Source organism: Myotis yumanensis, unplaced genomic scaffold (assembly GCF_028538775.1).
Source record: "Myotis yumanensis isolate MYYU_CA2020_CCGP unplaced genomic scaffold, mMyoYum1.0.hap1 SCAF_14, whole genome shotgun sequence".
In the NCBI taxonomy this organism is placed as follows: domain Eukaryota; kingdom Metazoa; phylum Chordata; class Mammalia; order Chiroptera; family Vespertilionidae; genus Myotis; species Myotis yumanensis.
The window spans coordinates 36,690,930-36,713,658 of NW_027223765.1; the positions used below are offsets into that span (position 1 = coordinate 36,690,930).

General features: G+C 46.0%; 1 protein-coding gene across 5 annotated transcripts in view; it reads left to right on the forward strand.

Annotated features, from left to right (window-relative positions):
- SRGAP3 (SLIT-ROBO Rho GTPase activating protein 3) overlaps positions 1-22,729 on the forward strand; it is a 230,801-nt gene that overhangs the window by 152,856 nt on the left and 55,216 nt on the right. For all 5 annotated transcript variants that reach the window (XM_070390687.1, XM_070390688.1, XM_070390689.1 and 2 more), the window contains exons 4-9: positions 737-799; positions 10,027-10,212; positions 14,614-14,742; positions 16,220-16,441; positions 19,287-19,388; positions 21,559-21,756. In XM_070390687.1, coding sequence (XP_070246788.1) covers positions 737-799; positions 10,027-10,212; positions 14,614-14,742; positions 16,220-16,441; positions 19,287-19,388; positions 21,559-21,756 — 900 coding nt within the window. The remainder of the gene's footprint in view (positions 1-736; positions 800-10,026; positions 10,213-14,613; positions 14,743-16,219; positions 16,442-19,286; positions 19,389-21,558; positions 21,757-22,729) is intronic.

Consider the following 22,729-nt stretch of genomic DNA (forward strand, 5'->3'; position numbering starts at 1 on the left):
GGTCAACTAAATTACACACTACAGCCCCCTTCACATACAGTCCATGCATGTGAGGGTATAAAAGCCTCTGAAAAATTCTGCGGTAAGAAAAACCTGTCTCACTTTAACTAGCTTTTCCCAAATGTATTTGGTCACAGAAGCTCCCATCCCTTTTATAGTGTGGCACCGCACCCCCCCTTCCCCCGCCCCTAGCATGCTTTGGGAAGTGTTTCTTTTAAATTTTTTATTTTATAACGTGGTAACTAAGTCTCCAAGGCCACATGGCCAGTTGGTGATACAGCGGAGGCCAGAACCTCCGTGTTCTGCCAGTGATCCAGAGGGCTGTCTGTTTACCTGCCCTGCTCTGATGGATTGAGATGCTACATCATTCTTTCTCAGACTGTGTTCTGTGGAATCCCACCCTCATGAAATGTTAATGAGCATTGAACTAGGGACACACATTCTGGTCACATAAACATAGGACACACAGAATTAAAGAAAGATGGCTGTGGGGTTTCTTAGAATCTTTGATATGGTAATATCTCTGTGAATCACCAAGCAGGTTCCCCAACTTACATGGCCAGGGAAGACTTTGTTTTGTGGATACAAGTTGAGGAATTCAAGTCTAGATCAATGAGTTTTATGTTGATTTCTGCAGCCCCTGCCCAGAGCATTCCTGCCTTTACTGTGTTGAAAAGGAAATTCAAAGCCAACAGCTACCTTCTCCCCCTCTGACATGTGCTCTTTCACATTCCAGAGCAAGGAGATTGGCCTGCAGATGCACGAGGAGCTCCTGAAGGTCACCAACGAGCTCTACACAGTAAGTCCTGCTCAGCTCTGCTGCCATGTGAGGTCGGGCCCCTTTCTTCAGTGCCCAGGGCCGGAGGGAGGCTAACCACAAGTCTGGGAGGACCCTGAGCCTTTTTTACGATGTGCCCAAGGGACAGGGGGTCATTATGGTGGGAGGCAGTGATTCAAAACCCCAGCTTCTCATTCTGTACATCTGGGGTGGGGCCCTGGGCATGTTTACTTTGTAAAAATTCCAGCTGTGGGAATGTGTTACCTACCAAAGCAGAAGCACAGAGTTGGGGTGGGGGAGCATGGGCTCAAAGCTCCCGAGGAAGGAGTGTGGGTTTGGAGTCAGGTAGGACAGGCCAAAGTCGAGGCCTGCTCCTTGCTGACCGTGGGACCTTCGGCACCCATGTAGCTCATGTGGGCTCAGTATTCTTATCTGCAAGATGGAGCACTGCTCTGAGGCTCACATGAGGTGAGGGGGATGAGCATGCCTTGCCATCTCCAGGAAATAATTTCAGAACATCACAGTTTGGTCAAGAATTGACCTTGCTATCTGCGTGGAGGCAAAATCTAACTGGACTTAGGATGAGTGTTAGGATCCAAGAAGGCGAGTGGATGAGGGAACACAAACACACAGGTCAGAGTGCAGGAATTTATTTGGTAGATAGTGCAGCAGGATTTCAAACCCAGATTTGTCTGTAATCAGATTTGTTTGCCCTGCTGGGAATTTCCGATGCCTCTCCTGCTGAGAATTCCCTTTCTCTTCCTCTCTTCCCCTCTGCTTTTTGAATTCTTTCCCATCCAAAGGCACCAAGCTCAAACTCACTCTTGATCACAGAAGCTCACCTGGAGCCATCACTTTTCTGAACTCTTAACTAATCTCTCATGCACATGCACACTCTTCCTCTCATTTCTTCACTCACCAAATAAGTATTGATCGCTGGCTATATGCCAGCACTGCTGGAGGCTCTGGACACACTGTGGAGAATATGGTGCAGCCTCCACAGGCTCACGGTCTAGACACCCTCCCTCCCAGGCCACATATCCAGCACACACTCTGCTCTGTTTGGGGCTACTGTATCATCCTTTCACATGCTTTACTCTTGTCTCCCTGCCCAGACTCTAAACTCCTTGTGGGCAAAACCAGTTTCTTTCATTTATTCATATACCCCTCCTTCCCTTCTCTGCTTCAATAAACACCCTGGGAACACCTGGGATATAAAGACACTTCAAAGACCAACTCTTGAAATGTTCACAGCCTGCCACTGTGCCTCTTACAGCACTGGGTCCACAGCAGGCAGCTGCATATGCTTGAAATGAATTTCTGGGCAACTACTGAAGACTCAGTGTGCAGCCAGAAAATGACCTAGGGAGGGGTTTGCTGTTGGCACCCCAGTGCTCTCACTCTGTTGGCAGCTACAACAAAAATGGCACCAGGTATTAGACCAGTGGGGTCAGATGGGGCCTTAGTTCAGTAATCTTGGTACTTGAGTTCTGGCTCAGAAAGAATTCAGAACCAAGATTCAAACTATAAGAGAAAATGTATTTAGAAAGTCACAGAGGTAGAAGAGTGGGTGGTAGAAGAAATGGGCTCAGGAAACAAGTTACAGCATCAAAAGAAGGGCCCTTGGAGTTTAAGAGAGAGAAGGGTAAAGGTAATGTACCTGGGAGGTGGGGGTTGGGAGGAGTGGAGGGGGAGGGGAAAGGCCCAGGCGTGCTAGGGTACAGATTTCAGGGGAGTTCCCAGGGGAGGATCTCAATAGAATATTTATCAGCTTTCCAGGTGTGTTCTTTCTGGATTGTGGTCTCCACGGATTGGTTGGTGCCAGGGCAGGGGGTCTTTAGTCAATACAGCTGGTCCAGAGGTCAGCGTGTTGTCTCTGGTCTGGTTTTGCTGCTTTTCTGGTTTTGCAGCTTTTCTGGGCCTGGAGCTGAAACACAGCAGAGGCCTAGATGTATTTGATGCAGGTCAGAACCTCATTGTCCTGGGGGCTTAATGCTTAAGGGCTATTCCCTGGCCCCCTTGTTTGTACCCTCTCTAAGGGGGCCTAACCCACATGACTAGCAACATGCCAGGGGAGGAAAGGTCAGGGGAGGGTCTGAATCTCATGATCAGCAATATGCTAGGGTAGGGAAGTCACCCTGGAGACGAGGTTCTTGTTTTCCCAGTTTTGCCTTGATGACCTCTGTACCTGGCCCATTGTCCTTGCTCTGCTCATGCCTGTCTAACTGCCTACCACAACTTTTCTGCAGCAAGCAGCACCCCAAAATACTCACCAGATCAAAGGCAATAGAACAGTACCTCCTCCATTTTATCCTATTTCCTCCCTCAGTTTCCTTCCTTCCTTCCTTCCTTCCTTCCTCTCTCTCTCTCTCTCTCTCTCTCTCCCTCCTTTCCTCCTCCTTTCTTACCATCTGTCTGTCTACACATCTATCCATTCATCCATCCATCATCCACCCAACCATCTACCTGTGGAAATCAGCCTGTCTCCCTCCTTTGGTTTTGTTTTCCTCTGTTCTGCTTTCATGATCAGGCAGGTTTCTCCTATTGGTCACAAAGATGGTCTCCCCACCCAGCCCCACTGTAAGTTCATTTTCTATCAGCTTAGCGCCCCCTAGTGGAAAGAGAAGTGCCCTTTCCCGTGTGTCCAGCAAAGCCCAGGGCTGTCTCTTATTGGCCTGGCTGGAATCAGGAGGTCTAACCACTGTGGCCAGGTTAACATAATGTTACTAATTGGCCAGGCCTGGGTCTCATGCTCACCCTCAGGTGGAGTCTGGTTTTAGTTTCCCATCAACCACATGGACTGAAGGTGGGGAGGGGAATTGGGGGGATTTCCTTAAAGAAAATCAGGGAGCTGTTCTGAAAGAAGGAGGACTAGATGATCCTAAGCAGAGAAAAACAACAGATGTCCACTGAGGAGTCGCTGGGGGAGAATAAGGAAGTAGCTGCATTGGCTAGTGCTCAAACAAACCTCTGCTCCTCAAACTTATTGGCTCCTGCTGCTTCTGGGCTTAATGCTAACACTGCTCCCTTTGTCTAGAATATTCCACCCCACCCCCACTCCATGCCCTTTTCACCCAGCTAACAGCTACTCTTCCTCAAGGTTCAGTTTAGATGTCACTTCCTCCAGGAAGCCTTCCTTTAATGCCCTGTACTTCCCTCATCGTAGTACTTAACACACCATGTGATAATCACGTATATCATTGTATCCCTACTAGAGGGTGTGTTCTGTGAGGGCAGAGACCCTATCTGTCTTTCACACTGTGGTATTTCGTAGTATAGTACCTAGCACATAATAACCTGTTCAATAAAAATGTGATTATTAAAGGTATAGCTATGCCCCACCCCAATTATATTTACCAGATTGAAGGCAGTAAAACTATACCTCCCCTATTTTATTCTCCTACCTCTTCCTCCCTCCCTCCCTTCCATTCACATATCCATTATTTTACCCACCTACTTATCCATCTACCCACCATCCATCCATCCATTCATCTATCCATCTACCCATCCACCTATCCATCTATTCAGCCAGCCAACTCTTATTCATTCATTCATTCATTCATTCATGCAAACATATATTGATACTTGCTGGGTATCCGTCTCCACTTTAATATAATGAATATGATCATAAATGGGGTTCTGGCCCTCCTGGACTTTAACTTTAGCAGGGATGTTTATAAACATGCAAAATGAATAAATAAAATAGTGATGATAACTTCTATGGAGAATGTAGGCCAGACAGAGTGTGGGTGGTCAGACTGAAATTTAGGGACTTCTCTTTTCTTTCAAGGGTGTCTTTGACATGCGTTAGCTCAGGGTCTCCCCCACACAACTCTAGGATAACCCAGGGATGGCCCTGGGGTATAGGAAGCACACCTGCACTACGCTGTTGGAAACCTGTTTTCTAACAACTGATCCTTATCCTGTCCCAGCGTGTCCCTTTATTGACACTGTCAACTTCCAGGTCGCCTTTGCCTTTGTTTGCATGTAAAAGAGCATCGGAGGGGCTGTGCAGATAATACTTTCCTGTTTTCATGATCTGAGGCTTTGGGAAGATGTCAAAGGCAAAGTGCACACAGCAGAAGGCAGTGTGATTACCAGAAAAGACAATGCCCACTGCTAAGAAGGCCTGACTGTCCACCTTGCTATCTGACTTTGAACAGCACACTAGCTATTTCTGGGCTTTAGTGTCCTTCCATGAGGGGTTAATTCACCAAGATTTCTGAGGGGCCTTCCAAGCACCTATGAAACTAATCTGGGTCCAAGAACAGTGGTCTCCGCTTCCATATTCCTACGCTGTGCATCTCAGCCTTGTTCTGAGGCCCCCTTCTGATAGGGTCCGGAGGGCAGGACAGGAACCCCCATCTGGCATGAAGCTGGATGTGTGCCTCTGAGGGGCCCTTTAGCGACCCCAGGTTAGAGACTGGGCCTTCGCTAAAGGCCTGCTCCCTTCCCAGCCCAGCACTGCTGTCAGCCAGTCACTTTACAGTCGTACTTTTTGAAGCATCTTCCTACCTACCTCCCATCTAGTCTTCGCCAGGTAGCACAGAGAGGACAAGCCTCTGCCACGGTCACCCAGCAGTGGTGGGAGCGTTGAGTCTCAAAGCCGGGCCTCTGGGGTCCCTGTGGGGTAGAGGATCCTTCATCCCTATTTTGTGGTTTCCTCTTCTATGAAGCAGGGATTACATGGTACCCACCTCATAGGGTGTTGTTGTTTTATTTTATGAGAAATAAATGAGTTGCTATATATAAAAACATGGTAGGTAGTAAGTGCTCAGTAAATGTCAGCTGCTATTGTTATTGTTATCACATTGCCTCCCAGGATTTGGGATAAGGATTAACTGAAATGCTCCTTAGAGATAATAAAAGCAGAGGTTTGCAAACTCTGAAGTTTAAATATTGGTTAACATATCCTAGACTGGCAATATTGAGCAGACTATTCTAGGCTATTGAACTAAGGATCTTTCATGCTGACTCCTATGTTTCAGTTTATCTAAAGCAGTGGTTCTCAACCGTCCTAATGCCGCGACCCTTTAATACAGTTCCTCATGTTGTGGTGACCCCCAATCATAAAATTATTTTCGTTGCTACTTCATAACTGTAATTTTGCTACTGTTATGAATTGTAATGTAAATATCTGGTATGCAGGATGTATTTTCATTGTTACAAACTGAACATAATTAAAGCATAGTGATGAATCACAAAAACAATATGTAATTATATATGTGTTTTTCCGATGGTCTTAGGCGACCCCTGTGAAAGGGTCGTTCGACCCCCAAAGGGGTCGCGACCCACAGGTTGAGAACCGCTGATCTAGAGGATTCTGGGTATAAGTACTTAGGCCCGTTTCAGAGATGTCCCCAGGTGAACTTTTTTGTGGCAGCTGTTGGACATAAGTCACCTGGGCCATCCAGTTCCCTGATATTCTTGGGATCAGGCATTACCAATTGGACCACATAGCATGTGGCTCCAGCATTGTCAGGGCTGTGCTCTCCAAACATGGGGTTTGGGGGATGCAGTTCAAAGACTGCACTGGGAAGCTTGGCTTGTTGAAGAGCGGAAAGAGTGCTCTATGGTCCAAGAAGAGTAGAAAACTGGGCAAAGGAGAATGTGAGAAACTGAGAACACCCTGCTGGGGTGCTGACCCTGTAACCGGACAATCAAAGGGTCTGGGCTTCAGCCAATTTAGCAGAGACAAGGGTGAATCATATATGAGCATTTATTCCAATACTGCCGGCAGTATGGGAGAGCAGCAGGTCATCCACAAAAATCTGCTCTGTGCTACACCATAAGCCAGCTGCTTATATTGGATAGAAAGACAAAGATTACATGGGAAGTAGGCAAAAAGGTATGCCAAATGGGCAGTTTACAGGTAATGCGGGCTGGAGACTTGCAAAGGCCTACGGGTATGCAAAGGCTGGGGGTCTTCAAAGGGCTGGCAGCTCTGGTTTCTGCATTAAGGTTATCTTTCGATGATAATAGGCAGCTCCCAGATGGGGAGGATGGGTCGCATTTCCAGGTGAGCTCCCAGGTCCCACGTGCAACTCCCAGCCAGGTTAGAATGTGCCTTCTTTAATCAAAACAAAACAATCATGGTTAACAGAGTATGATTAATATTTCTTATAATTATAGCTGGTCCCCAATATTCTATTTCTGCCCCTCTCAACCCGAGTGAGTAGATGGATTCATGCATGGATGATTGCACAGGAAGATCTAGCTGCAAATAGAAATTAGCTCTCTTCCTCTGCACTACCTAACACAGATGACAGATTTAGTGCTGAAATAAGCAGACCTCAGCAGTTGAAGTAGAAAAAAAAAATGGATGTAGCAGGAAGGATTGAACCCAGAAAGGGAGGAGTCCAGAAATGAACATCACCAGAAGCATGGCAGAAAAGCAAAGAAAGCAGTGGTATCTGTGAATGTGGAAGGACAGAGGAAGATTCAAGAATGGGAAAGGCAGAGTCCTGGAGACAGACTTGAGCAGGCATTACCAACTCTTAGCTACATCACGTTCCTGGAACCATTACACAAAGGAGGTGGTTAAAAATAGCCAACTGCCTTGGTTATCCACAAACCTGCAGCCCTTCCTTTTGGCCACTAGATGTCAAGAATGCACCAATCCAGCACCCTTTCTGGCCCCTTGAGTTTGGAAATAGGCTGAGTGGAAATGAGTGGAAATCAGCAAGATGGGGATCTCTAGAGGTTTTAGGGCAACTGCAAATAAGCAAAAATAAAGTAAAATAAAACAAGATTGGGTAGAATGCAGACAAGCGGTCTTCTCACCAAGACCTGCAAAGAAAATTGATTGCATTTTTTTTATCCATTTATTTTTTTGAAATTTGGGGAGGTTTTCAGATTGAAAGAAGGAGGGAGAAACATGGTATAGAATATATATTTTTTCACAATAGTAGATGTTCTATAGAATTTGCAAACATTTTTCTGAAGTCAAGTGAGTTTAAGGTTCTGAAACCCTCAGCCTAAACAGGGAGGATGGTGATCATGGTGATGGGGGCAGCTAATGCTCTTAACCCTGCAGCAGGTGATGGTCTCAGCACTTTACAAAAACTGACTCCTTAAGTCCTCACAACAAACCTGGAGGTCGGTGCTATTGTCCTCATTTTACAGATGAGGAGGGAGAGGTCAGAGAGGGGAGGACTTGCCCAAGGTCACACAGCTTGTAAATGGCGGCCTCAGGGTTCAGCCCAGAGTCCGTAAGTTTACCCACCGTGTTGTGCCATCGATGTTGCCCCTGTTGACTCCTGACCTCTGGCAAAGGGAACTTTCTGACCCACAGATCAATGCTGTGACTTAATGGTGAGAGTCACAGAAGAAATCCTCATTCTAATAAACTTACCTCACAGGACTTTAAATGAGAATAAATAAGGTTGCAATGTTGGCCAGTATCTCATTCCAAGTTCCCTGACTTTGAAGGGCTTGGCTAGGCAGGAGTACACCCCATGACCTCATAGAAGCCTCTGCTCTATTAGCTGCTGTAATTATCCAAAGGACAGAGAGAATAAACAAGGCCCAGGAGCCATGGATTCCAGAAATTTCTTAGCATAGAAAGATGACCATAAACTTGATATTGCAAAGGAAAAATATACTTTTAGTTGGGGACCAGGAGACAGGATATTGCTTAAAGGCTGCCAAGAGTATTCAATTGATGAGAAAATTGGAATAAATTCAGGAAACAGTATGATATGTTAGAAACATGGTGGATTAAAAGTCAGAGACCAGATTTCTAATTTGGCTAAATATACACTTACCATATGACTCTCCACTCCACTCCTAGATATTTACCTAAGGGAAATGAAAACATATGTCCATGCAAAGAATTATACAGGAACACTCATAGCAGCTTTACAACACTGTAAACAATACATATAACTATCAACATCCAAATAGATAATCAGACCTCACCAGTGGATCAGTGGTTAGAGCATTGGCCTGCACATTGAAGGGTAAAGGGTTCAATTCCCAGTCAAGGGCACATATCTGGGTTGCAGGTTTGATCCCCAGCCCTTCAGGCATGTGCAGGAGGCAACCAATCAATCTCTCTCTCTCACATCAATGATTCTCTCTCCCCTTCCCTCCTTCCCTCCTTCCCTCCCTTACACTCTCTAAAAATCGATGGAAAAAATATCCTTGAGTGAGGATGAACAAACAAACAAAAATAGATAAACAAATTGTGGTATAGCCATACAATGGGGTACTACTTAGCAATAAAAAAAGGACGTATGATACATGCAACAAATGGGAGAATCTAAAAAAATTATGCTGAGTGAAAGAGGGTAGACTGAAAGGGTTTATACTCTGTGGTTCCATATAGATGAAATTCTACAGTGATAGAAAGCGAGTCAGTGATTGCCTGGGTCTGGGGTAGGGGTGGGGAAGGACTGTGTAGGGGCACCAGGCTCTGTCAGGTGTAATGGAAGTGCTCTATACCTTGATTGTGGGCTTGGCCACATGGATGTAAAGTCTGGAGACTATGCTGATACTACTGCCGATCTTGGAGGACCTTCTGGGCCTCAGTTTCCCTATTTATAAAATTTGGTAGTCAGATTAGGTGACATCTAGGATTTCCTCTGACTCAATTTTTCCTTTGTTATAACAACATCCAACTTTTGTTATGGACACAGAATAGCAAAGGGCAATATGCTTTACAGGAATTCATTTTATAGTCAAGGATGAGTTTAGTTCAGAGAGCATAGAATATGCATTGAGATGTATTGTTACCCAATAGTACTCCTTTTGGGAACAGTCATTTGTAGGTCAATTTTACTTAATGAAACAGCTGAGAAAATAATTTGCTTGTGAGTAAGAAGGATGTTCCCATGGAAGCTCCAAGAGTACTGTAGGAGGAGCTTTCCCAGTGACACAAGAATTGTGGTTGGGAGGCTAGAGAGAGCAGCAACTTTGCCATATCACCTCTGAGACCCCAAATGCTTGGGGACTGTGGTTGCCCTTTTAAATTTTCTCTTTGCTAGTCCATTCTTGGCACTTAGTAAGGACTTAATGATGGTGATGGTGATGATGGTGATGATAACTATGAAGCTGCTACTGACAATCATCATCTCCAGTCCTCCGAGAGTTTTTGCAGAAGTAAAGAGCTGTGGGAGCTCAGAGTGTGTCACGGGAAGAGGGAGGGCTGAGCAGACTGGAGCGCAGAACTTAGGGGGCCGAGAGCACCAGAGCCACCCAGGCTGGGCCCTAACAGCCTGCTGATTCCTGCACTTGTGTGTCCCCAGGTCATGAAAACCTACCACATGTACCACGCGGAGAGCATCAGTGCGGAGAGCAAGCTGAAGGAGGCTGAGAAGCAGGAGGAGAAGCAGTTCAACAAGGCGGGAGAGCTCAGCATGAACCTGCTCCGGCACGACGACCGGCCCCAGCGCCGCAGCTCTGTGAAGAAGATTGAGAAGATGAAGGAGAAGGCAAGTGAGGGCCCTGGGGGCCATGCTCTCTGAAAGCTTTGGCCTCCCCCTCTGCACCCTGGGGGTTGTGAGGGTAGAATAATGTTGCCCGCATCTGCTCTCTTGGAGGTCAGTGTCATGGAGAAGGCAGGTCTGGCTTGTGCCAGGGTCAGCAGGTGGAAGAGGTCTTCAGCTGACAAGAGAGCTGAACTGTGATGAGACTCATAGCCCAGAGCACAGGCATTAGTGAGGGGTGGGGGCTTGCTCTGGGGGTCAGTTAGGTGTCTGGGGACTGGTTGGGACTGAGTGTGTACCAACAAGAGGGAACAGCACTGGGCTGCCAACCAGCACTGGGAACTTGGGAAAGAATCATTCCAGTACTGCCATTGCCAAAGCAGAGGCAGGTGATTGGAATGGCTGTGTATCAGTGCTGGAAAGTGCCTCAGGAGGACATGGTGAGAGGAGTACTGGTTCTGGAGGCAGATAGACTGGGTTTTGAAAATGCCACAGCTATTACACCTCTCTGAACTTCAGTTTTAAATCTGACAGTGATGGCAGATAATTCTCCTCTCTCAGTCAACTCTGATGGATTGGTAGTGGCTGCCCAGAGCTCTGTGTTGAGGATCATGAGCTCTCTCCTGGCTTTAGCTGAAAATGGTGCTGTGATCAATTAATAATTTCTGCCATGGCCAGAATATAGAGGGGCAGTGCACAGGTTGCTTTTCTGTCATCCTGGACTAGGCAACTTCTAAGGTTTATTTCTTCTTGAAAGATTACGATTTCTTGTTGAATCTTCTGCATCCATTCATTCTATGGAATCAGCAAACATTTCCTGAGCTCTTTCTATGTTGCCAAACATTGTGCCAGATGTTTATTTGGGCTTCAGTGAGATGAATTCTATGATGATATGATCCTGCAGCTCTTAAAAATTATAGGAGATTGAGTGGGAACAAGATCCAACAGGACCTACGTAAGCAGGAAAAGTAATCAGAGGCAAATAAAATAAGACTTCAGGGTAATTGCTAAAGGCAAAGAAAAATTGGCTCCACAATAATCAGGCAGAGACTCAATTAAAAAAATGGGCAAAGTATTTGAATAGACATTTCTCCAAAGAACATGTATGAGTGATCAGTAAGTACATGAAAAGATGCTTGGCATCATTAGTTATTAAGGACATGCAAATCAAAACCACAGTGAGACACCATTTCATATCCATTAGGATGGCTAAAATAAAGACAGACAATGACAAACATTGATGAGGATGTGGAGAAAGTGGAACCCGTGGACACTGCTGGAGGGAAGGTAACGTGATTCAGCCACTTTGGAGAAGGTTTCGGCAATCCCACAAAATTTTAAACATAGACTAAGTTACCATATGACTTAACAATTCTACTCCTAGGTATCACTCAAGAGGAATTGAAGCATATGTCCACACAAAAACTTGCACATGAATGTTCATTGAAACATTATTCATAATAGCTCCACAGTGGCAACAACCCAGATGTCTGTCAGCTGATGAATGGATGAGTAAAATGCGGCCTGTCCACACAACAGAATATTATTTAGTCCTAAAAAGGAATGGAGTACTGATTCATGCTACAGCATGGATGAATTTTGGAAACAGTGAAATAAACCAATCACAAGAGGCCACATATGTAGGATTCTATTTATATTAAATGTCCAGAAGAGACAAATCCATAGAGATAGGAAGTAGAATAGTGGTTGCCAGGGGCTGGGGCAGAGGAGAATAGGGAGTGACTGCTAATGGGTACAGGATTTCTTTTTGGGGTGATGAAAATATTCTAAATTTAGATAGTGGTGATGGTTATATAACTTTGTGAATATACTAAAAACAAAGAAATATTTAGCACAACTGGTGTGGCTCAGTGGTCGAGCATCGACCTATTAACCAGGAGGTCACAGTTCGATTCCCTGTCAGGGCACATGCCTGGGTGTGGGCTTGATCCTCGTTGAGGGGTGTACAGGAGACAGCCAATCAATGATTCTCTCTCATCGTTGATGTTTCTATCACTCTCTCCCTTTCCTTTCCTCTCTGAAGTCAATAAAAATATATATTAAAAAAAGAAATATTTTTTAAAAAGATAGTCAGGCAAGGAATTACAGAACAACAGGGGGTAGAGAGAATACTGGCTGGGAGTCTGAAGATTAATTTTGTGTTCAGAGTTGTATGTAAATTAACCATTTGGCCCTTGGAAAAGCTACTTCTCCCCTTCAGTTATCTTTTCACTTATAAAATGGATGAATTACACTAAAATACCTTGACTATCCTTCCCAGGTATAAACTTTTATGAGTCCATAAAGGGCTAAAAATGGTCTCAGGGTCAGAGTAGTCCCCTGCGAACTGGTCAGGGTCATCAAAACTCTCTGTGAGGGTTGGATGCATGGCTGGTACAGGAGGTAATTACCTGAAGTCTGTTTTTGGAAATTCCCAGAATAAGTGGACCCTGGAGAAAGAAAGGTCAGAGGGGATCTCTGGGGACACCTCTACTAAGAAGCTAGAAGAACTCAATCTGGAATAAGGAAGGTTTAAGAGCGTCTAGATGAAGGAGGAAACTCTAAGGAGAGCTGTATTTTTACCCAGCAGTGGGACTCATTAGTCTGAAAGGAGTAAGGGGATAGCACTCCAACCCATGAACTCTGCTCCTTCCTGCAGCTGGCCCCGAACAGGAGCAGCTCCCCAGGGAGGCAGTCGGACTCCTCGCCATCACTGCCCCTGGGCTGCCTGCTCTGCCTCCTCCTCCCACATCCAGACCGCCCATGGAAACCACGGAACGACTGCCTTGTGCTGGGACTTTTCTGGGTATTACAGGTCCAGAGCTGAGCAAGGCAGAGCGTCCCTGACTTCACAGGGCCTACTTTCTAGTGGGGGGTCTGAAAATCAGCAAGTACACAAAGAAGTAAAAAATATAATTTTGGCCGGTAAGTGCTTTTGAAGAAATCAAGATGTCCTTCAGTAGGTGAATGGATAAATAAACTGTGGTAAATCCAAACAATGGAATGTTGACTAAATATTCAAGATCCAAAAAGAAATGAGCTAGCAAGCCATGAAAAGACATGGAGGAACATTAAAGTGCTTATAATTAAGTGAAAGAAGCCAATTTGAAAACAATACATACTGTATGAGTCCAACCATATGACATTCTGGAAAAGGCAAAATGATGGAGACAAGGAAAGTTGAGAGGTTGCCAGGGGTTGGAGGGAGGGAAGGATGAAAAGGCAGAACACAGCAGGTTTTTAGGGCAGGGAAATGAATCTGTGTGCTACTATAATGGTGTCCAAACCCATAGAATATAGACACCAAGAGTGAAGCCCAGGGCAAACTGTGGACTCTGGGTGATAATTAATGAATGTACTGTTCTGGTGGGGGTTGTTGATAATGGATGAGGTTGTGTGTATGTGGGGCAGAGGCATATGGAAAGTCTCTGCACCTATCTTCTTAATTTTGCTATAGACTAAAACTGCCATAAAATAATGTCTTAAAAATGGAATAAAGATTAAATAAACGAAAAAAATTGAAAAGGGCAAAATGATAGAGGATGGAGGGAGGGACAGTGGAGATGCTGGCAACATTTTAGACAAAGCTGCCGTCAGAGTCTGAGCTGACCATTTTGTCAGTCCCACAAAATGTTCAACGTAGACCTTGGGTAAGGACCTGAAGGACCAGATCACACGGAGACTTGGGAGCATGGCCTGCCAGGCAGGGAGAACAATTAGTCCAAAGGCCTAGAGGCAGGAATGAAGTTGGCCTCTTAAAGGATGGGCAGAGAAAGCTTGCAATGAGGGAGAGCCTAGAGGAAGAGGGGCTTGGGACATCCATCCCCGGGGGCCATCGCAGTACTTTGGACAGCCATTGGGGGCTGGTGAGTAGGCCTCATGAGGTCCTATTAACAAGCTCTGGTGGAGGCCAGTAACAGGCAGCTGCTTATTGAATAGTGCTGTCATTGGCTATATGTGGGCAATGGAAGGTGAGCTTTTTGAATACAGAGCCCAAATCTTACTCAGCTGGCATACGGAGTAAGGTATTCCAGAGGGGTACAGTACATTTAATCACCGGAGTGACCATTAAGAAAACCCCAGCCCTGGCTTCTGTGGATTAGTGGTTAGGGCACCACTGTGCACCCAAGGGTCACGGGTTTGATTCCCTGACAAGGATACATACCTGGGTTGCAGGGCCGATCCCTGGCCTGGTCAGAGCATGTGCAGGAGGCAGCCAGTGATGTGTCTCTCTCACATTGATGTTTCTTTCTCTCTTCCCCTCCCTCCCTCCTTACCACTCTCTCTAAAAATCAATGTGTTTTTTTTTAATATCATTCATTGAGGATTAACAAAAAAAAACCCCCAAAAACCCTAAATCCCTGCCATTAGTGGCTCACTCTCACACCTACTCTTTTCTTCTTCCAGAGGCAGGCAAAGTATTCTGAGAACAAGCTGAAGTGCACAAAGGCCCGGAATGACTACTTGCTGAATCTGGCTGCCACCAATGCAGCTATAAGCAAATACTACATCCACGATGTCTCCGACCTGATCGATGTGAGCACCTGGCGTCTGGGACTGGAAGGGCCCCACACCGGGCTGGTGCAGATCATCAGCTGAAGGAGGGGCTGGCCCCTGTCCTTTGCTGACGGTCCAAGGTGGAGGGGAAGGGCAGTGAGCGTGTGGGGTCTGGGAAATGAGTTTCTACTTCTGTGGGTGGGAGTGGGCCTGTTGCAGCCCCTACAGAGTTGGGTCGGGCAGTCATATTCAGCGTGCACTTGCCAAGTACACTCTACTAGCCCAGACCCTTGGCTGGGTTTGGGGATACGGGAGTGGTTGTCTACAGTTCATGCCTTAGGGATTTCCCCGTGTGGTACAGACATGTTCAGCACCCCCAGGTCTGGTCTGCCGGACATATACCACACATGAAAGAAAATAGAATCACAGTTGATCCTTGAACAATGTGGAGGTTAGGAGTTCCAATCTCCCCCTTCAGTGGAAAGTCCATTACGTAACTTTTAACTCTCAAAACTTAACTACAGTCGTCTCTCAGTATCTACAGATGCTCAAGTCCCTTATATAAAATGGTGTAGAACAGTGCGTATAGTTGATTCCAACATTGGATCAAAAATACTGTCTTCAATCCACGGTTGGTGTAATGTGAGGAAGTGAAAGCTGGGATATGGAGGGCTGACTGCATATTTAGTGAAAAAACTCCAAGCCTGCACAGTTCAAACCTGAGTTGTTTGAGGGTCCACTATGCACAGGTCAACTTTCTTGGGGATGTTATCAGTGGAGCAATCAGGCCATTTAAGCAAAAGGAGAATGGAACACTGATTTCCATACCAGCTGCGTAGGATAGGCTGGAAGGACAGCCATGCTTAGAGAAAGACTTTTGTGAGTGGCGTCATCAGGGAGAGCCTCTCTCACCTGTGTTGGAACTGGGGCTGCTTTTCATGTTTATTGAGCAGCTACTAGTTCTGGGTCTTGAGGTGCTACAGTAGACAAAAGCCAGTGGCTCAACCCTCATGGAGCTTACCCTGTATAACCCTGACACGTGAACAGGCAATCGCCATGCCACGGGGCAGGTGTCACAGTGAGGGAGCTGGAGAGAGAGGTGGACCCCTAGAGGAGGGACATCAGATGTAAACTCTGAGTGGGGAGAACATCAGGGAAGACTTCCTGGAGGAAGTAACCTCTAAACTGAAACCTGAAGGAAGGATATTTAAGCAGGAGGAGAGAGGAAGAGTATGCCAGGCAGAGGGAATGCATGTGAGAAGGCCTGGAGATGAGAAAAATGTGGTGAATTTGGGAAGCTGAGAGAAGTCCTGCTGTTGCCCAGATTGCAATCCCAAGTCTCCCTGAAGGGTTTAATGTGATTTGTGTGGAGGGTTCCAAAATACACAAGGGCCCCCAGGATAAAAGATTTTGACTATGGAATGAAAGGTCATCATGATGGGACAGGAAATACTTGTGGTCCCACCTTCACATCACGGCCCTCACTTTACCCTTCTGTTGTGTGCCTGTCTCCAAGTGCTGTGATTTGGGCTTTCATGCCAGCCTGGCCCGCACCTTCCGGACCTACCTCTCAGCTGAGTACAACCTGGAGACCTCTCGCCACGAGGGGCTGGATGTTATTGAGAATGCAGTGGACAACCTGGATTCCAGAAGTGACAAGCACACGGTCATGGACATGTACAACCAGGTCTTCTGTCCTCCACTCAAGTTTGAGTTCCAGCCGCACATGGGGGATGAGGTAGGTTCCTCCCAGGAGCCCATGCTTGAGACTGCTTCCATCTGTTCCCCCACATGCTCCCAGAACATTGGTGGGAGGGGACAATCAGCCCCCATTCCACATGCAGCATGTTTATCTCAGAGGCCTGAGGTCAAGTTCTTGGTTCAAGGGCTTTCCCAGCTAAGGAGTTTACCACTAATACCTTAACCTTACTGGCTCAAGTTCCCCACCCGCAGAATTGCAGGACCTTAGTGCTCCTTAAAATCCCTCCCAGTTACTGTAGAATATCTCACGTTCCTCCCTTGGATCACTGGAGTCTGGGCCTCATCACAGCCACTCTGGCTAATGTCCTCTGCCTGCCCTCCAATACAGGAGGCACACCACCAACTGAGTTTTCTTCAGTGCTTGTGCTTCTCAGATTCTTGCTATAATCTGGGGTGGGAGGGAGGGTAAGGCACTGGTCACTGGCCCCAAAGAAGCCCTCTGGTTACCCAAGTTTCACAAAATCCTTTATGCAAACAGTTCCCCCCTCTGAGGCTCAGGCCTTAGCCTTGGAACTGAGGAGATTAGCCACAAGACATTGTATCTGTCTCCCCGTCTCCATTACCTCTACCCCAGGGATATGTGCACAGAACTTTGTCCTGGTGGCCCCTGTCCCTCCACCTAGACATATCCACCCATGCACGTGGGAGTTCAGAGGACCCAGACCAATAGTGCACAAGACCCCGCCAGCCTCTGGATCCTGTGAGAGCTCAGCTGGGCCATCCACTGAACTTACTTGGTGGGAAGGGACAAGGAAGCTCCTTAGCAGAGAGCATTTGCTGGACCCTCCAGGTGGCTCTATCCACTTTCTTCATTTGCAAAGGAGAGTCCTGTGTAGGGTTTCCTGCAACACCTGTCCCATCCCTCATGCCCAACCCTTTTATCTGGCCTTAAAAATTCTGACCTCATGGTTATTACTAATGACTGGAAAGTTTGGGTTGCCTAGTTAGTGGTAAATAACTAATAAATAACAGAGCCCTGCTGTTCCTTGTGATCTCAGCTGAGTCACCCCAGGCAGCCCAAATTGCAGGTGGCGACAGAGCCCTGGATGGAATAGATGTAGGGAGAACAATATTTCTCTCCACATTTTCTCTCCTCCACCTCTCACCCAATCTACCTCCTGGGGAAGATGGTCCATGAGAGGCGATCACCGCACAGTTGCCTCTCTGAAGCATCTTCCTGCTGGGGAATAGGAGCACCTGGCTCATTATTCCCCATTCATTGTTCTTTCCATTGGCATCTCTTACATCAGTGGTCGGCAAACCACAGCTTTCGAGCCACATGCGGCTCTTCGGCCCCTTGAGTGTGGCTCTTCCACAAAATACCACGTGTGGGCGCGCACGTACAGTGTGATTGAAACTTCGTGACCCATGCACAGAAGTCGGTATTTTGTGGAAGAGCCACACTCAAGGGGCCAAAGAGCCACATGTGGCTTGCGAGCCGCAGTTTGCCGAGCCGCAGTTTGCCGACCACTGTCTTAGGTGATTGCTTTCTTACCATAACTTCCTGCCTGGAAATTAACTAACTAGTCTCACTTTATGAGATTTGCCAGAGCTCTTAGTAAACCTCAAGAGGGCACAGTGTAGAAGACCATAACTGAGAGGCCACACTTTGCAATTAGAGAGGGTGGCCCCTGGTTCCCATCAGGTGTTATCAAATATAAGCTGTGTTGCCTTTGGCAGGTCATTTAAGCTCTCCAAGCCTGTTTCCTCAACATCTGATAGGGATATTAGTGACTAGTGACCCGGAGCACGGATTCGTGCACATTGAAAGGACATTAATTAGAAGAAATATTTTAATATCGCTATTTGCCCTTTCTCTATAATAGAAGTGTCGACCAAATTCACGATCGACAATGACAGATTGAAACATGCGTGCAATTGGCACCAGCAAGAGCTTTATATGTATCGCACATGCGCGAGTCAACTTAGCCTTTTATAGATATAGAATAAACTTTCTTAATTAGACTTGCTTTCTGATGTAGCTAAACTTTTTCCAGCCCAGTGAAGCACCCCAACTTCTCTTTCAGGTAATTGTCAGCAACACAGCAGGAAATATCAACACGAAGCAGATTATTATTGTAGATCACGCAGGGAGAACAAAGGGTAAAATATTTAACTGCAGCAGTGTTTGACTATATCCTGTGCAGTGAGAAAACCTGAAGTCATTTTCAAGGTCCACCATCTCTTACTTCTTTTCAGTCGGGTCAAGTTTCTAAGCTTTCTAAATCTCCATTTTCTGGCTAATGAAAAGAAAATAGGATTCAACAGAGTCTCCTGTCTACCTACTCCAGGACTTCTGTGAGAATCAAATGAGATGAGGTTTCACAGACATTTGGTTAAAGTGTGAAATGTTTGCACCTGGCTATAAAGCAAATCGTGTTTCTGGGCTGAAGAAACTGCAAGGAGGCTAGTTGTCACTAGGGAGAGGAAATCGAGTGTTGCTATGTGACATCATTACCTGGCACCCACAGTGACCATTTCCAGGCTGGGCTGGGCTGTGGGCTGCATTTTGTGCCATGGGGTCTTGGCAGTGTCGGCTGCAATTTGGTGGGCTGTCGCTCTGGGGTGGTGGCAGGCCTGTGTCCCACTTGGGGGAAGCCAAGTGTTGCTTTGGCGGCACCAGGTCAATTTGTAAATGGCCAGTGCATGTCATGACTGTGTTGAGCATTGCCTCCTGGTGGTCATTGCACGTCATAGCAACTGGTTGGATGGTTGGACACTTAGCATATTAGCCTTTTATATATATAGATAGCTCCTGCCCTAACTCCACACAGATGATGAGGACACTGGGTGACTGCTGGTGGGGGCTGTTATTCCTACAGGTGTGCCAGGTCAGTGCACAGCAGCCCGTCCAGACAGAATTACTCATGCGGTACCACCAGCTGCAGTCCAGACTGGCCACTCTCAAGATAGAGAATGAGGAGGTAAGTGAGCCCCTCTGCCCTATAAGGGATTTCCTTACAAAGGCCTAACTTGTCCTGGGGACTCCACATTCGCCAAAGAACACATAATAAATTAGGGTTCATCTGTAAGATAGACTTTTGCACAACCATTAAAATCATGCACACCAAGAATCTTTCAGGGGGAATGCTCACGAGATGCTGAGTTAAAGAAACACAAAGAGAAAGTAAAATTTTATGTTCAGTATTATCATAACTCAGGTAGACTAGAGTATGTGCATATGTATTTGTGTGTATTCACAGGCATAGAAAAATGACTGGAAGGAAATACTTCCAAATGTTAATAGTGGTTATGTCTGGGTTGTGGATTATAGGTGATTTCTGTGTTGTTGTTTTTGTGCTTTTCTCTATTTTCTGTAATGTTATTTATGTTATTTTTATCATCAGAAATAATAATAGGTATTTTAATGTATACAATTAAATGAACAACCCCAGGCACACTAAATGTGTCATGGATTCTGAGCCCCAAGGAACTTCTATCTTACCATGATCAGCATATCTCCCATGCAGCTGGTGGCACAGGATTACCACTGGGAGGGTTCAAATGGAAAGCCCAGCTGTGGTGGTTCCATTCTGATGTGGACTCATGAGGCTAGGTGGGAAAAATTCTATTCCAGCCTGGATGCCTTCATGCGGGGAGGATGTCAGCTAACTGGTGGACACCAGGATGTGGGGAGTGGACAGGTTTTTCATTGAGAAGTGCATTCACAGCAGGCGATGGGAGCCAGGGTCCTGTTTTCACATCTCAAGAGGGCTGTCCTGGCAGAGAGGGCGGTTCACTCTGTCTTCATAAAGGACAGAAGTAGGATGAACATGAATGTGAGACAGATTGTCACTCAGGATGATGATGAATCAAAGCAGTCCCTGGGGGGAAGTTTTGTGGAGACAAATTATATATTTGTTTTTCAAACCTGAGAAGAGAGAGGAGATGAACAGAGTGTTTTCTTTATTTACTCCTGCCTACATCTTTCCCCGAAGCATTTAAAAGTGTTTACATGGAACAGTGTATGGATAATAATGTTAATGGAACTTAAATTGGAAATTAGGGCCACAGAAAGAATGAAGCGAGTGTTCCTCTGTAAAGGCTGTTCATGGTCATGGAATTCTCGATTTGGAACCTGAGCTTCTGTCAGGCTATATTAGAAAGAACTGAGTCGTTAATGTGTTCATTCAACAAGTTTTTATTGAACGAATACTTATTCAAGTATTTCTTAAGCATATATTATGTGCTAAACATTGTGCTAAAATGCAGAGTAAAGTGAGTGAACAAGACAACATAGTGCCTCCTCTCATGGAGTTTATATTCCACTGAGAAAAATGAGATAGTAATAAAAATACAAAAGAAAACAAAGTAATGAATAATGAGTATGCAGATTATTAGACATAGATAGGCACTAAGTTAAAAATTGTAGTCAAGAAGCCTGATGTCACCAGGAGGTGACATTTAAGTTGAGACCTGAGTGACTTCTCCTGGAAATGTTTTTGGAATGACGCTCCATCAAATTATAGGGTTTGCTGTTTAAGCTCAAATCAGTGACGAGGTATTGTGAGGTGAGGGCTCGTGGGCCCTGCATGTGTAGCCTTCCAGGGGTCCCACTCAACCCCAAGGCAGAAATCAGGATCCTGGAGAAATGACTAGACTGCGGTGTCTCGGCATCTCTCTTCCTCCAGGTTCTCTCTTCTGTGAGGATTTTGATAGGACTCAGGTGGCAGATAGCTGGAGAGTTCATTCATGGAGGATGGCTGCTCACCTTACCCAGTCTCTGTCCCCACCCTGAAGAGAACCAAGAGTGTTTATAGTGTTGTCCTTCTCCCCATATAGTTTGGGGCTGTATAACCAGGTAAAGAGAAACAAACCAAGAAACCTGAGTTCCTTTTTCATCACAATATCCTCCAAGGCTCTCTCTGGCTGAAGCAATCTAATAAAATGACTTTAGATTGGTCAACCTGGATGCTCACCCTAGCCAGCTAACTGGCCTTACTTGGCACATCAATATAATGGGAATGATCATCTTTGTCCTGCCTGCCTCCTAGAGGCTTTGTGTGGAAGAAATAAAGTAATGGTTAGGAAAAGGACTTTGAGGTGTCAAATGCATCCTGAGGATAACGGTTTTCTGTCGACATGCTTCCCCAGGTGAGAAAAACCCTGGATGCCACCATGCAGACCTTACAGGACATGCTGACCGTGGAGGACTTTGATGTCTCTGACGCCTTCCAACACAGTCGGTCCACAGAGTCCGTAAAGTCGGCTGCCTCTGAGACCTACATGAGCAAGATCAACATCGCCAAAAGGAGAGCCAACCAGCAGGAGACAGAAATGTTTTATTTTACAGTAAGTGGACCCAGAACCCGCTGTCTGCTTACCCGCTGGCACTGACTTCTGAAGAGCAGCCCAAGCTAGTGGGAGCCAGTGAAACCACGTGGGTCAGTTAGACCGACAGTCCTTCCAACATGCTTCCCAAATTAAGTTGCCTGGCGTGGCTTTGTGAAATGCAGAAAGTGAATCACCAGTGATAGTATGGGCATTGATCTTGAATTGATGGTTATTGCAATGTTCCTGTTCTAGGAAAAAAAGACAAACTGTGTTCACTAGGGTGAGAGGAAAATGGTAATGGAGTCAAGTGCAAGCCCCAAGTAACAACCCTGAAGTTTAGTGGGTGGTTGTCGTGTTGCGTTGTCTTAAGTTGGGGTGCAGGCTTTGAAAACAATGCCCTGCGTGATCCATGCAAATTGCTGGTGAGTTGCCAGGCCTTCATGCAAAATTCCAGATGGCTAACATTCCACTTGGCCAGGGACAGGAGGAACACAGATAAGGGCCATCAAGGCTGTAGTTCAACTTGTGATTAGTGAACATAGAATTTGGGGTTTTAAGGGACCTTAAATCCTCCATCTGACGCTTTATCCCATTCAACCATATCTCTTCAAAAAGTCATCCAGCTCTGCTTGAACAGCCCCAAGTTGAAAAGCTCCCTCCTTCCCCTAGCAGCCCTTTTGTTTGGCCTGTGGCTGGCTATAGATATTATAATGTTTTCCTTTATCTCTGTTCTCTTCAAAAATCTGCCTCACTGGGATTTCTGGTCATTGATCTTGATTCTGTTCTCTGGGGTTATCCAGAGAGCGGCTAATTCTACAGGACATTCTTCGGTGTGGTCGCAGGGAGTTGGGTTTTCATTTCCAGGTTAGACATATCTGGTTCTTTCAGTCCTGCCTCATAAGCTTTCCCTTTCAGATGCCTCAGTATCCTAGTGACTCTCTCCTGGACATGTTCCATTTGTCGAAGCCTCTTCCAAAATGAGACTCCCAGC